The sequence below is a fragment of the Mustela erminea genome, chromosome 9 (genome assembly GCF_009829155.1).
Source record: "Mustela erminea isolate mMusErm1 chromosome 9, mMusErm1.Pri, whole genome shotgun sequence".
Taxonomy (NCBI): Eukaryota; Metazoa; Chordata; class Mammalia; order Carnivora; family Mustelidae; genus Mustela; species Mustela erminea.
In genome coordinates, this window is record NC_045622.1 from 19,432,411 (window position 1) to 19,445,237 (window position 12,827).

Consider the following 12,827-nt stretch of genomic DNA (forward strand, 5'->3'; position numbering starts at 1 on the left):
TATATATCCCATCTTTATCCATTTGTCTATTGATGGACACTTGGGCTGCTTCCATAATTTGGCTATCATGAATAATGCTACAATAAATATAGGAGTGCATAAGAGCCACTCTTAAGCATAGAACAAAAAAGAGACTAGTTCTCTCTGATATTTATTTACCTGCCCCATATTACTGAGACCTCAGGGTCTCTGAGCACTAACATAGGTCAGGGACAGACATAGAACTGGAGTTACCTGATTGAAAAGACAAATTCTGTTTCATACTACATTACATGGTGGGAAAATAAATATCTACCACGATTTTTCTTCTTTTCTTTCTACATAAAATTCCCAGAGGAAAATGACAGCAGGAAATCACTCTACAGTGACCGAGTTCATCCTCGCTGGGCTAACAGAGAAACCAGAACTCCAGCTGCCCCTTTTCTTCCTCTTCCTAGGAATCTATGTGGTCACGGTGGTGGGGAACCTGGGCATGATCATGCTGATAGGACTCAGCGCTCACTTGCATACCCCCATGTACTACTTCCTCAGTAGCTTGTCCTTCATTGATCTCTGCCATTCCACTGTCATTACCCCCAAAATGTTGGTGAACTTTGTGACAGAGAGAAATTTTATCTCCTACCAAGCATGCATGACTCAGCTCTACTTCTTCCTTGTATTTGTTATATCAGAATGTCACATGTTGGCTGCAATGGCATATGACCGCTATGTTGCCATCTGTAACCCATTGCTTTACAATGTCACCATGTCTTATCAGGTCTGCTCTGGGATGGTAGTTGGGGTATATATCATGGGCTTGACTGGTGCCACAGCTCACACTGGCTGCATGTTAAGAGTGCTTTTCTGCAAAGCTGATAGGATCAACCATTACTTCTGTGATCTCTTCCCACTCCTGGAGCTTTCCTGCTCCAGCACTTACATTAATGAGGTGGTGGTTTTGTGTTTCAGTGCATTTAATATCCTTGCCCCCAGCCTGATGATCCTTAGCTCCTACGTCTTCATCCTCTCCAGCATCCTCCGCATCCACTCCACTGAAGGCAGGTCCAAAGCCTTCAGCACCTGCAGCTCGCACATCTCAGCTGTGGCTGTCTTCTATGGATCTACTGCCTTCATGTACTTGCAGCCATCATCTGTGAGCTCCATGGACCAAGGGAAAGTGTCCTCTGTATTTTATACCATCATTGTGCCCATGCTGAACCCCCTGATCTATAGTCTGCGGAATAAGGATGTCAAGGTTGCCCTAAATAAGATCCTTGAAAAAAGAAGAAAAGAGGTATTTTGCCTGACCAAAAATTTATAATTCTCCAATGAGGTTTGATAAGGAAACAGTCCAGAGACAGCAATGTATGTCTACAAGTAATGGGATTGTTGTGACTACCTGATAATTTGGAAAAACAGTGTAGCAGGAGACTGGATCATAGTGCCAGTCATATGGAAAGCAGGACTATACAATGCCATGTTTTGGACATAGAATTGGACATCACATGGACATCAGAGAGCACCAAGTATACTGGGGTTAGAAAGCACAGCGCAGACAAATAAAATTTGAAGAATTAAAGTATCCTCTAGAAATAGAATGCATAAAATTGGTATTTACTAACATAAATAGGTGAAATAAGTCAAGTACAATTCTTCTGCTAATTCTTTAATTATCTTTAAATATGTTTTTCAAGACTTTTAACTTCTACTAGTTATTTGAAAGGACAAAATGTTATAAATGACTGTGATTGTCATATAGGTTCATAAGCTATTTTAATTTTACATGGTTGGTTTGAAGACTGTGACTAATCATAATAGATATCATATACCACCTGCCAGAACTCTATGGTAAGGTCTTACCAGTATGCTTTTCTTTCTCTCTTCCTCTTTTTTAATTCAGGTGTAGTTGACATACAATGTTACTTTAGTTTCAGGTGTACAACATAGTGATTCAACATATGTTATGCTACGTTATCCACAAATGTAGCTACCATCTGTTACTATACAACACTATTCTAATATCATTGGCTATATTCCCTATACTGTGCCTTTTATTCTCATGACTTACCCATACCATAACTGGAGGCCTGTTTATCCCAATTCCCTTCACTCATTTTGCTCCTTTCCCCCAATCCTCTCCCTTCTGGCAACCAAGAGTTTATTCTCTGCCTTTATGGATCTGATCATCTATGATGAACTTAAACATTATATGATGTTTCTATTTTTAGTATTTCAAAGAACCTCTACACTGTTTTCCACAGTGGCTGTACCAATTTACATTCCCACCAACAGTACACAAGCATTCCTTTTTCGGCCCATCCTGACCAAATACTTGTTATTTTTTGTCCTTCTGATTTTAGTCATTCTGATAGGTGTAAGGTGATATCTCATTGTGGTTTTCTTTGAATTTCCTTGGTGATTAATATATGGCCAACCATATATAATCTTTTTTTTTTGGAATAAAAGTTTTATACTTTTTAAAAATTTACTTATTTATTTATTTTAATTTCTTTTCAGTGCTTTGGAATTCATTGTTTATGTCCCATACCCAGTGCTTCATGCAATATGTGCCCTCCACAGTACCCATCACCAGGCTCACCTGACCCCTCAACCCCCCTCCAAAACCCTCAGTTTGTTTCTCAGAGTCCACAGTCTCTCATGGTTCATCTCCCCCTCCAATTTCCCCCAACTCACTTCTCTCCATCTTCCCATGCCATCCATGTTATTCCTTATGCTCCACAAGTAAGTGAAACCATATGATAATTGACTCTCTCTGCTTGACTTATTTCACTCAGCATAATCTCCTCCAGTCCCATCCATGTTGATACAGAAGTTGGGTATTCATTCTTTCTGATGGAGGCACAATACTCCATAGTGTATATGGACCATATCTTCTTTATCCATTTGTCTGTTGAAGGGCACCTTGGTTCTCTCCACTGTTTGACAACCGTGGCCATTGCTGCTATGAACATTGGGGTACAGATGGCCCTTCTTTTCACTACATCATTATCTTGGGGGTAAATACCCAGTAGTGCAACTTCAAGGTCATAAGGTAGATCTATTTTTAATTTCTTAAGGAATCTCCACACTGTTTTACAAAGTCAGCCATATATATTCTTTCAGCCATATATAGTCTCTGGAAAAGAAGCTCCTCTGCCCATTTTTTAATAAGATTGTTTGCATTTTTTGGTGTTCAGTTGTATAAATTCTTTATGTTCTTCATATATTTTGAATATTAACCCCTTGTTAGATATATCATTTGCAAATATTTTCTCCTATTCAGTAGGTTGCCTTTTTGTCTTATGATGGTTTCCTTCATTGTGAAAAGCTTGATTTTTTAAAAATTTGAGTAGAGCTGATGTAACCAATGTTACATTGGTTTCAGGTCTATAACATAGTGACTCAACTTCTCTATAGATTGTTAGGCTCACCACAAATGTAGCTACCATCTATTACCATAAAACATTATTACAATATCATTGACTATATTCCTTATGCTGTGCCTTTTATTCCTGTGACTTATTCATTCCATATTCATTCCATAACCGGAAGCCAGTCTCTCCTGCTCCTCTTCATCCATTTTGCTCACCGCCCCTGCCCCCATCCTTTCCTTTGGCAACCGTCAGTTTGTTCTCTGTATTTATAGGTCCGATTCTGATTTTTTTTGTTTATTCACCTGTTTTGTTTTTTAGATTCCAAATATGAGTGAAATCACATGGTATTTTTCTTTTTCTGTCTGACTTATTTCAATTAGCATAATATCCTCTGAAATGAGTTCTTGACTTCATTTTCCCTTTCCAAGTTTTATATACCTTTCAATGACAAACAGAAGTTTTAATTCTCCATGCATTTTGACCACTCCAGGCTATTAGCAGACATACTTTTGGTTCATCTTATATGCTCATTGTTTACTATTAATGTGTGCTCGTGGATATTATCTCTATCAAAGTTGTCAAATTCTGAAGAACAAACCATATTTCTTGTTCTAAGGTTTGATTATTAATAAGTAACATTTTCCATAGGGTTTATGAATATTCTGTTCTAAATTTTTGCTCTTTTCATAGCGATTGGCAAAAACACCTTTACAAAGAAGGTTGACGTCCATTTCTAACAATAATTTAAAGCATTTCTGAGTAAATTTGATTAAGAAAATTTATTGTGATTATTGTCAAAAGGTATATAAAATTTAATAAATACTTTGAATAAAATGTTAAATACGATTTTTATTTCCAATAAAATGATGTAGCCTTTATATAGAACTGAAATAATCTCTATAGCACATATGTTATTGTTGCTTCTCATTATTTCTCTTTTAATTTTTGGAAAAAATAAAGTCATCATATCTCCTTCCTCTTGTTAGGAACTCCTCAGAGGAATATACAATTTGTCAGATGCTTTCATTTAGGCCACAAATTAAAACATTCCAAGTGTCACTGTTTTCTGAGTACATTATGAAATCTATGTACAGTTAACAGAGGTCAATGAAAATAAAAACTTTCAGGTTTTCTACTTTGCCTTTGTGGGAAAGAACTTTAGAAAACTTCTTTAGTGTATGTCTTAAAAATTTCCTGAAATTTTACATTTTAAAATGGCTTGTCATGAAATTCACTGATGTCCTTACAACATCTCTCACATCCTAAATACTAATATGTAACCTACCAAGAACAATGAATCACACCTATGTGGCACTATTAAGCACTTGAGAACAAATGGAGTAAGGGAAGTTCTAACTGTTTCTTTTCCCAAGAGTGGATCCTTGTGGGATAAGATTCTAGTGGGAGGCCATTATCATAGTTTGTTAATCAGACATTTATTATCTATACTCAGAGTATAAAATCCTCTCATCCTATCAAACAGCCTTTGAGGGGGACAGATGGCCTTGGGCATCAACTTCACCATCAATCAAGATCAGTGACTAAAAACAATTGCCAAAAAATCCTCTTAGACCATGACCCTCTCAGCACCAAGGAGTCTTGCAAGGTTAGTACTCAGAACTATCCACCAGCATCATCATGTCATTTTCTCCTCTAGAACAATGAAGAAGAAAAATACACAGCATTGAACTCTCTGGGAAGAAGAAGGGTAGGTCTGAATCTCAGTCCTTGGCTTTTAAAAATCTTAGTCTTCCACTCAAGCTCCCTTTCCAGTGCACATACAGACACACATTATTATTTATATGTCCTCACCTGTCCTCATCCCATTATTCACTCTCTAATGAGCACATCTTCCTTTATTTTCTCTCTGTTCCCTCTAGTATAAAGTTATGGCAAATACTTTTTTGTTTACTCATTTCAACTCAAGCAGTGATGTCTTTGTTGATTTAGTCTCTGTTAACTTATCTCTAACCTTCCTTCACAATTTTATTTAACACCCATTAATTGTAGATCACTGGACACAAAGCACTGTGCCAGGGACTGTGCTGAGTTTACAGTCTAGTAGAGAAGGGAAACCAGTAAATAACTCATAATAATTAATAGAAAGCTAAGTAAGTGCTTAAGTAAACATAGGAAAAGTATTATGGGCACAAAACAATTGGTCATGTTGACTGGGGCTCTCATATTAATCTCCTTAACTAAATGATCCTAACTATTAAATAAGTTTCACAAGGTAGAGGGAATGGAAGAAGAGAAAAGATGAAGGACTATGATGAATACAAACTAAGAATCTACTAAATACTCTTGAGGAATAACTAAATAACATGATAATTGTTGGAACAGAAAAAAAGAATAATCTTTTGTTGTTGCCTGATGATATAAACCTTTGAATAACAAGTTGGTTTGAACTTCATTTGGAGACTGGAAAATGTTGATAATTTTAAGAGGTTACTATTCAGTAAAAAGTTTCTAAATTTCTGTATATTTTATGTATTTTTAAAATTTTATTATTATTTTAAAGATTTATTGATTTATTTTAGAGAACTAGAGAGTGAGGGCAAGCAGAGGGAAGGGCAGAGGGAGAGGATCTCAAGCAGGCTCTTTGCTGAATGCGGAACCCCACACAGGGCTAGATCTCATGACCCTGAGATCATGACGTGAGCTTAAATCAAGAGTCGCATGCTTTGGGTCCTGGCCCTACTCATCATCAGAGGGGCTGCCTGCCTAAATAGTTTGATTTTTAAATGAAAAATCAGAAAGTCCTTTACCTCTAATCCAATTCATATTCCCATGAGCCCAGACATGCTGCTAGAAATACCAAGATTATTTGGACTAATATCTTGGCCAAACTTAATCTATTGATCTTTTAGCAAAGGGAAGGACCAAAGGGTAAGGGACTCAGGGAAGACAACTTTTTTTTTTAAAGATTGATTGATTGATTGATTGGTTGGTTGGTTTTAGAGAAAAAGAGCGAGCGCACAAGCCAGATGGGCAGAGGGAGAGAGAGAGAGAGAATCTGTAGCAGACTCCCCACTGATCATGGAACCTGATGTGGGACTGGATCTCAGGACCTTGAGATCACGACCTGAGCTGAACCAAGAGTCAGATGCTTAACTGAATGAGCCACCCAGGCACCCTGAGGAAGACAATGTTTGATGGGAACGTTAAAGTAGAGAGAGTAAAAAAGATTAGGAGCAGAAAGAATACATGGGGTGTAGTTAATGTGCAATGGAGGGGGGAAGGAGAGCATAAATAAGAACGGAAGTTAATAAAAAACAGTTTCTCCCACTCCATCAGAAGAAATGTACCTACTCCTTCTAAGACTCGTAAATAAAGGAATGATTCAATAATTGAAAAAAAAAAAAAAAAAAAAAAGAGTCGCATGCTTAACTGGCTGAGCCACCCAGGATCCCCACTGTGTGTATTCACAGAAACAAGAAGAAGATATGTTGAGGAAAGAATTTTTCATTATGGGTTTTCACATCTGGTTTTCATTATGGGAGTGACAATTGTTGGGCATATGAAAGATATAGTGGAGAGATACTCAATAAATTACAATTAAAACAACACTGATATTAAGTTCTTATCAAGAGTCAGGAACTGTGCTAGGCACTTTGTAGGTATCATTTAATTTAATTTTCACATGAGAAAGAAATTAACATTTCCATTTTTCAAATGATTAGTGGAAGTGTAAGACAAAATTATTTGCATCCATGACTATCTACCTTAATATCAGGACCTATTGGTCCTGATACACAATCATGAAATACTGGAATTGAAAGAGATATTAAGGATGAATTAATCCAATCACCCACCTAGAGCTTGTATCCATAAACAATAGCCACAAAATGGCCCTTTAGGCTGTGCTCTAATAGTTCTGGTTGTAAGATCAAGGTATATGTGATTATTGTCAGGCTTCTTTGATGTAAAACCGGTTAGTCCTCCCTATAGTTTCAAGCAGGTCATTTTACCTTATTTTCTTGGAGAAATATAAAATGAGTCCAACACCTTTTAAATGCAACAATATATTGAACATTTGGCAATAACTGTCATGTGCAACATGAATTTTTGGGCTTTTTTGGTAATTAAATACCCTCAGTTATTTCAGCCATTCATCTAAAGACAAGATTTCTAAATAATTTTTCTGAAATTGTCCAGTTTTTTCTAAATCACGTATAGTATTCTATCTCAAATTAAGAACACTACTCCAACTATGGCTTGAGTATTAAGAAAATGAATTTCCATTTTCTAGAATCTAGTTTTCTTTGCAGTGTAAATGGAATATCTATTAGTCTTTTTTAAAAATATCACATTGTTGACTAGTAGTGAATTAAAACTAATATTTCTAATTGTATTTTGCATGTGTTCTAATAATCCATGTCTCTACCATCCTAAAATTCTGTAGAGAGTACATGCAAAATACATGACAAGAAGACACCTAATGTTTTTCTTCTAAAACCTTTCTCATATTTTGGGAATAAGAGTAATTTTCTGACCTCCACTACCACCATGATGTCCAATTAACATAAACCATTCATAGTCTTCTGCTTCTCTGGCCACAGAGGTAGAATAAATGATCTAAATATCAGCCATTAGATCACTCCCCTGGGATTATTTAAATTATAAAGGAAGGAAGACAGTTTTCACTCTTGGAAAGTTGTTGAGGTATAGTTATGTTATGTTCTTACCTTGTGAGGTAGTAGGTCTGGGTGGAGGAAACTAGGACAAGCAGAGAAGCAGAATTCAAGGTGGAATGATATTGCTAGCTGCCCAGTCCTTCAGGTATTTTCTGCAGAAATTCTAATAAGGAAAATGATTCAGACCAAATTAACAACTTTTCACAGACTTATGAATCCTGTGTTTATTACTTGTAGAAAACATATTACTCTTTCTTATTTTCAACTGAATGACAATTTAATCATTATGACATTTGATTAATATGCCATGGCATTAATATAGACATATAGGATATCCCATGGGATATAGGATGATTATATACATATAGGAAAGAGTCATTAGAAATAACAGCACTGGCATCACCATACTGTAACCTGAAACTAATATTACACTGTATGTAAACTAACTGGAATTTGAATAAAAAGCTAAAAAAAAAAAGACATAACAGTAGTAACTTCCCTACTAACTGACTCAAAGAATGTAAACTTGGAGTTTTCTATTAAAATTGGAAATATCTTAGTTAGAAGTTTCTTGAATTTTCCTCTGGTCAGCTGGAATCATTGGTTGTCCCAGAGTGATAGAGGAGATTCAAGAGATACCTGCATTAGGAATGTCCTTTGATGTGGGATAAAATAATGATCTCCATAAAACTATTCTCTCCCTCACACACATACACACATACATATGTATATACACATTCACACACCCCACACAAGTACACTTATTTTCTGTTTTTTAAGCTTAGAACACTTTGAGAGGATAATGGACACTGGAAATCACTCTACAGTGACTGACTTCATCCTCGCTGGGTTAACAGAGAAACCAGAACTCCAGCTGCCCCTTTTCTTCCTCTTCCTAGGAATCTATGTGGTCACGGTGGTGGGGAACCTGGGCATGATCACGCTGAAAGGGCTCAGTGCTCACTTGCACACCCCCATGTACTACCTCCTCAGCAATTTGTCCTTCATTGATCTCTGCCATTCCACTGTCATCACTCCCAAAATGCTGGTGAACTTTGTGACACAAAAGAACGTCACTCCCTACTATGAATGCATGACTCAGCTGTATTTCTTCCTCGTTTTTGGTATTGCAGAGTGTCACATGCTGGCTGTAATGGCTTATGACCGCTATGCTGCCATCTGTAATCCCCTGCTTTACAATGTCATCATGTCTTCCCACTTCTGCTTCTGGCTCACAGTAGGAGTTTATAGTTTGAGCATCATTGGATCTACAATCCACACGGGCTTCATGATGAGACTCCTTTTCTGCAAGAGCAATGTGGTTAACCATTATTTCTGTGATCTCTTCCCACTCTTGGAGCTGTCCTGTTCCAACATCTACGTCAATGAATTACTGGTCCTAGTCTTGAGTGCATTTAACATCCTGACTCCTGCCTTAACAATCCTTGCCTCCTATGTCTTCATCCTTTCCAGCATCCTCCGCATCCGCTCCACTGAGGGCAGGTCCAAAGCCTTCAGCACCTGCAGCTCCCACATCTCAGCTGTGGCTGTCTTCTATGGATCTGCTGCCTTCATGTACCTGCAGCCATCATCTGTGAGCTCCATGGACCAAGGCAAAGTGTCCTCCGTGTTTTATACCACCATTGTGCCCATGCTGAACCCCCTGATCTATAGCCTGCGGAATAAGGATGTCAAATTTGCCCTGAAGAAGATTCTGGAGAGTAGAAAGTGTTCAAGAATAGAATCAATATGATGTCATGTCAGAAACAGTTTTTTAATTTGTTAATATATGTAACATGTTAAGTTTATTGTTCAAATGTTTGGAAATTCAATGACATTCTCCCACATAACACATTTCCTACATTCTTCTCCAGGCCATTCCTTGGAAGCTTATTGGAGTGATTATGAGTAGAGAAATACTAAGAATAAAATCAAAGGCTCTTGAGTATGAAAGGAGCCCTGGTTTTATTTTTAATGATAACAGAAATAATAAGAACGATGATGATGATGATGATAATTTTTGAAGATAATAGTAGTTTGTAGATTATTAAGATTTTGTGAAATATCAAGCACTATGTTCAGCACTTTAAATGAATGACTTTATTTATATTTACTTGCCAAATGTTTTTAGTTTTCTCTCAGGAAAAGCCCTTGTATTACTTCTCTTTCAAAGATGAAATAGAACCTTACTTCATTTGAGTAAATGCCCTATGTCCCAAACATAAATGATTGATCCTAGAAAGTTTGGCTCCAGGACCCACGATTTTACTCAATTGATGCTTTGGTCTCATGTAACTGTGGATAGGTCTAGAACATCCTCAAGATTCCAAAAACAGATGACATCTCCAGTTTCTTATGTAAGAGTGCTGTTTTCCTACAGATACCTTCAATATTATTTTTACTTTTATTTCATTTGATAGGATCAAAATCTTTCACACATGGTAGACTCTCCTTACAGAAGCTCAAGTTATCATTCTTGATAGCAATAATTTATATAAAAGCAGCCCAACCAACATTATTTTGTCTCTATACCAGTGATGCTGTAGCTATTTATGAAGTAACCCCTATGAAAGCCAAAAATCCTGCTAAGTCATACCATTTATATGTGGTTCATCCTCTTTTCCCCATAATTTACAAATAATTGCCGTAGCATGCCAATTTCATCTTTAAAACATCTTGCCTTTCGTTTCATATTTTGCTTTTCTGCTTCTGGGCTTTTAACATCTTGTTACTGTGGATTTGTATGATACTCTAAATATTTAACTGTTTTCTGTCTCTTCTCAATTCAAACCAGCCACCTTATTGTTGTCACAACGGTGTTCTTAGGTTACTGTGTTTATGTTATTCACCTGATACAAAAAGTTGCAGTGTTTACATCGAGTATCCAAATACAGGACAAGAATATTTATCTCATTACTCTTATATTCCACTATCTGCTTATTCATGTCAAACATTCATTTTCAAAAAGTCCCCATAGTTTTTATGGGACTTAATTTTCATCAGTCCAAGAAAAGGAAGGGAAAATGGCTACAATTATGACTCCTGTCTTGGGCATGATTCCTAGCCCAGTGCTCTGTCCAGTAGACACAAATGGACTCATGCAGGACAGAGTGCTGGTGGGTAGACCCTTGAATCACTGCAGCTTCAGGCCCTATATAAAATACAGATTAAATGAAAGGTAATGGTCTCTTCAAGAAAAAGGGGGGCGAAGTCTCTGCAGACTCAGAAAATCATGTCATATTTTGGGTAATATGTAAAGCTACTAAAAGAGAAAAGTGGACAGAGGACAGTTCACGAATCACATCTGGATCACTACAAGACATGACTATCTTAGTGATGGGAGCTGCTGAATGTTTTTTAAGCAAGTGAAACAATTAGCTTTGCATGCTAGCAGTATCATACTTAAGGTGGTGAGGAAGATGGATGGAAAGACATTAAGGCTGAATCGAGACTGGTCAGCAGCCATTTGATTGTTCTAAGCAAGACACTGCATGCAATGGCAGCGGAGCTAGAAAGGAAGGAGACGCTCAAGAGGTTTTTGAAAAATGGATCATTCAGACAGAGCTGAACGGAGGTGCGTTGAGGTACAGAAAAGTGCAAGGATGAATGCAAATTTTGAGTCTGAATTATTATATAGAAGGACCATGATGACAGAACTCTCAGGATGGAGCTGAAGGCAGCAAGGCAATTGGGTCACATAAGTCCTGTAAAACTCAACTCTCTCTGTTTGTTTCTCTCTCTCTCTAAAATATGTATACATATACACATTATATGTACACATATTATATATAGACACACATATATATTTAATTTTCTGAATCAATACATATACCCTGACAAAATGAAAACTATGGCTTCCATGAATCTCAATTATTTTCATTATTGTGTAATCATTTATGGAAGGGTCGTTTTATACCCTTCCCGTTTCTGTCTTAACCTCCAACTCCCTTCCTCCAACTCTGCTCCTGCTCCTTTTATTCAGCACATTGAGAAAACAGGCAGATCTAGTCTGCTCACTTGCAAAGTGGCATTTCGGACACGTAGTTTCTCCTGTAAACACCCTGGAACCCGGCAACCACAGCTATTCCAAAGCTGAAAGAAGCTTTGTGATGTGTGAGCATACAAAACCTTGCTTGAATCTGCATGAATTATAGATAGTGAAAGGGACTCAGAACAAGAGATCATTTGATGCGTTGTTCCTTGAGGGGAGTCCACAGACCACCAGGATGGGTAAAATCTAAGAGTGTGTTAAAATGCATTATCTCAAGCCATACACTGGCTTTCCTAAGTCAAGGGCCTGCTTTTGAACAAGAATCCCAGGTGATTCCTGTGCACACTGAAGTTTGACAAGTTTGGGAGTACCTGGGTGGCTCAGTTGGCTGGGTATCCAACTCCAGATTTCAGCTCAGGTCATGATCTCAGGGTTGTGAGATCAAGTCCCATGTCAGGCTCTGTGCTCAGTGGGGAGTCTACTTGAAGATTCTCTCCCTCTGCTCCTTCCCTGCTTTGTGCGTGCATGTGTGCCCATGCTCTCCCCTTGCCAAAAATAAATAAATAAATCTTTTTGGGAAAAAGTTTGACAGGTTTTAGAAAACATATTATTATAAGAACTCATCCCCCCAAACTGTGGTTTAATTGATATGGGGTTCTAGGTGGATATAGAGATTTTAAAAACCTCCCTTGATTATTTTAAATGTGCTGTTATAAGTGAGACATACTAATGTAACCCAACACTAACATAAAAGTAAACTTCTTTCAAAAGAATTGAACTTGGGGGGGGGACAAGATGGCGGGGGAATAGGAGGAGGTGCCTTTTCAGCTGGTACCCCAAAGTGAG

At 37.4% G+C, this 12,827-nt stretch overlaps 2 protein-coding genes across 2 annotated transcripts; both read left to right on the forward strand.

The window, feature by feature from the left end:
* The first annotated feature begins 316 nt into the window (after positions 1–316).
* On the forward strand, positions 317–1,300 carry LOC116598787 (olfactory receptor 150-like). The gene has a single exon (XM_032358110.1). The coding sequence runs from the start codon at positions 341–343 to the stop codon at positions 1,298–1,300; it is 960 nt and encodes a 319-aa protein (XP_032214001.1). The 5' UTR covers positions 317–340.
* A 7,492-nt stretch (positions 1,301–8,792) lies between these two features.
* Positions 8,793–9,743, forward strand: LOC116598788 (putative olfactory receptor 8G2). The gene has a single exon (XM_032358111.1). The coding sequence runs from the start codon at positions 8,793–8,795 to the stop codon at positions 9,741–9,743; it is 951 nt and encodes a 316-aa protein (XP_032214002.1).
* Positions 9,744–12,827: the final 3,084 nt, after the last annotated feature.

Coding starts and splice junctions, on each gene's coding strand:
- LOC116598787 (XM_032358110.1), top strand. CDS start 341: ATGACAGCAGGAAATCACTCTACAGTGACCGAGTTCATCCTCGCTGGG.
- LOC116598788 (XM_032358111.1), top strand. CDS start 8,793: ATGGACACTGGAAATCACTCTACAGTGACTGACTTCATCCTCGCTGGG.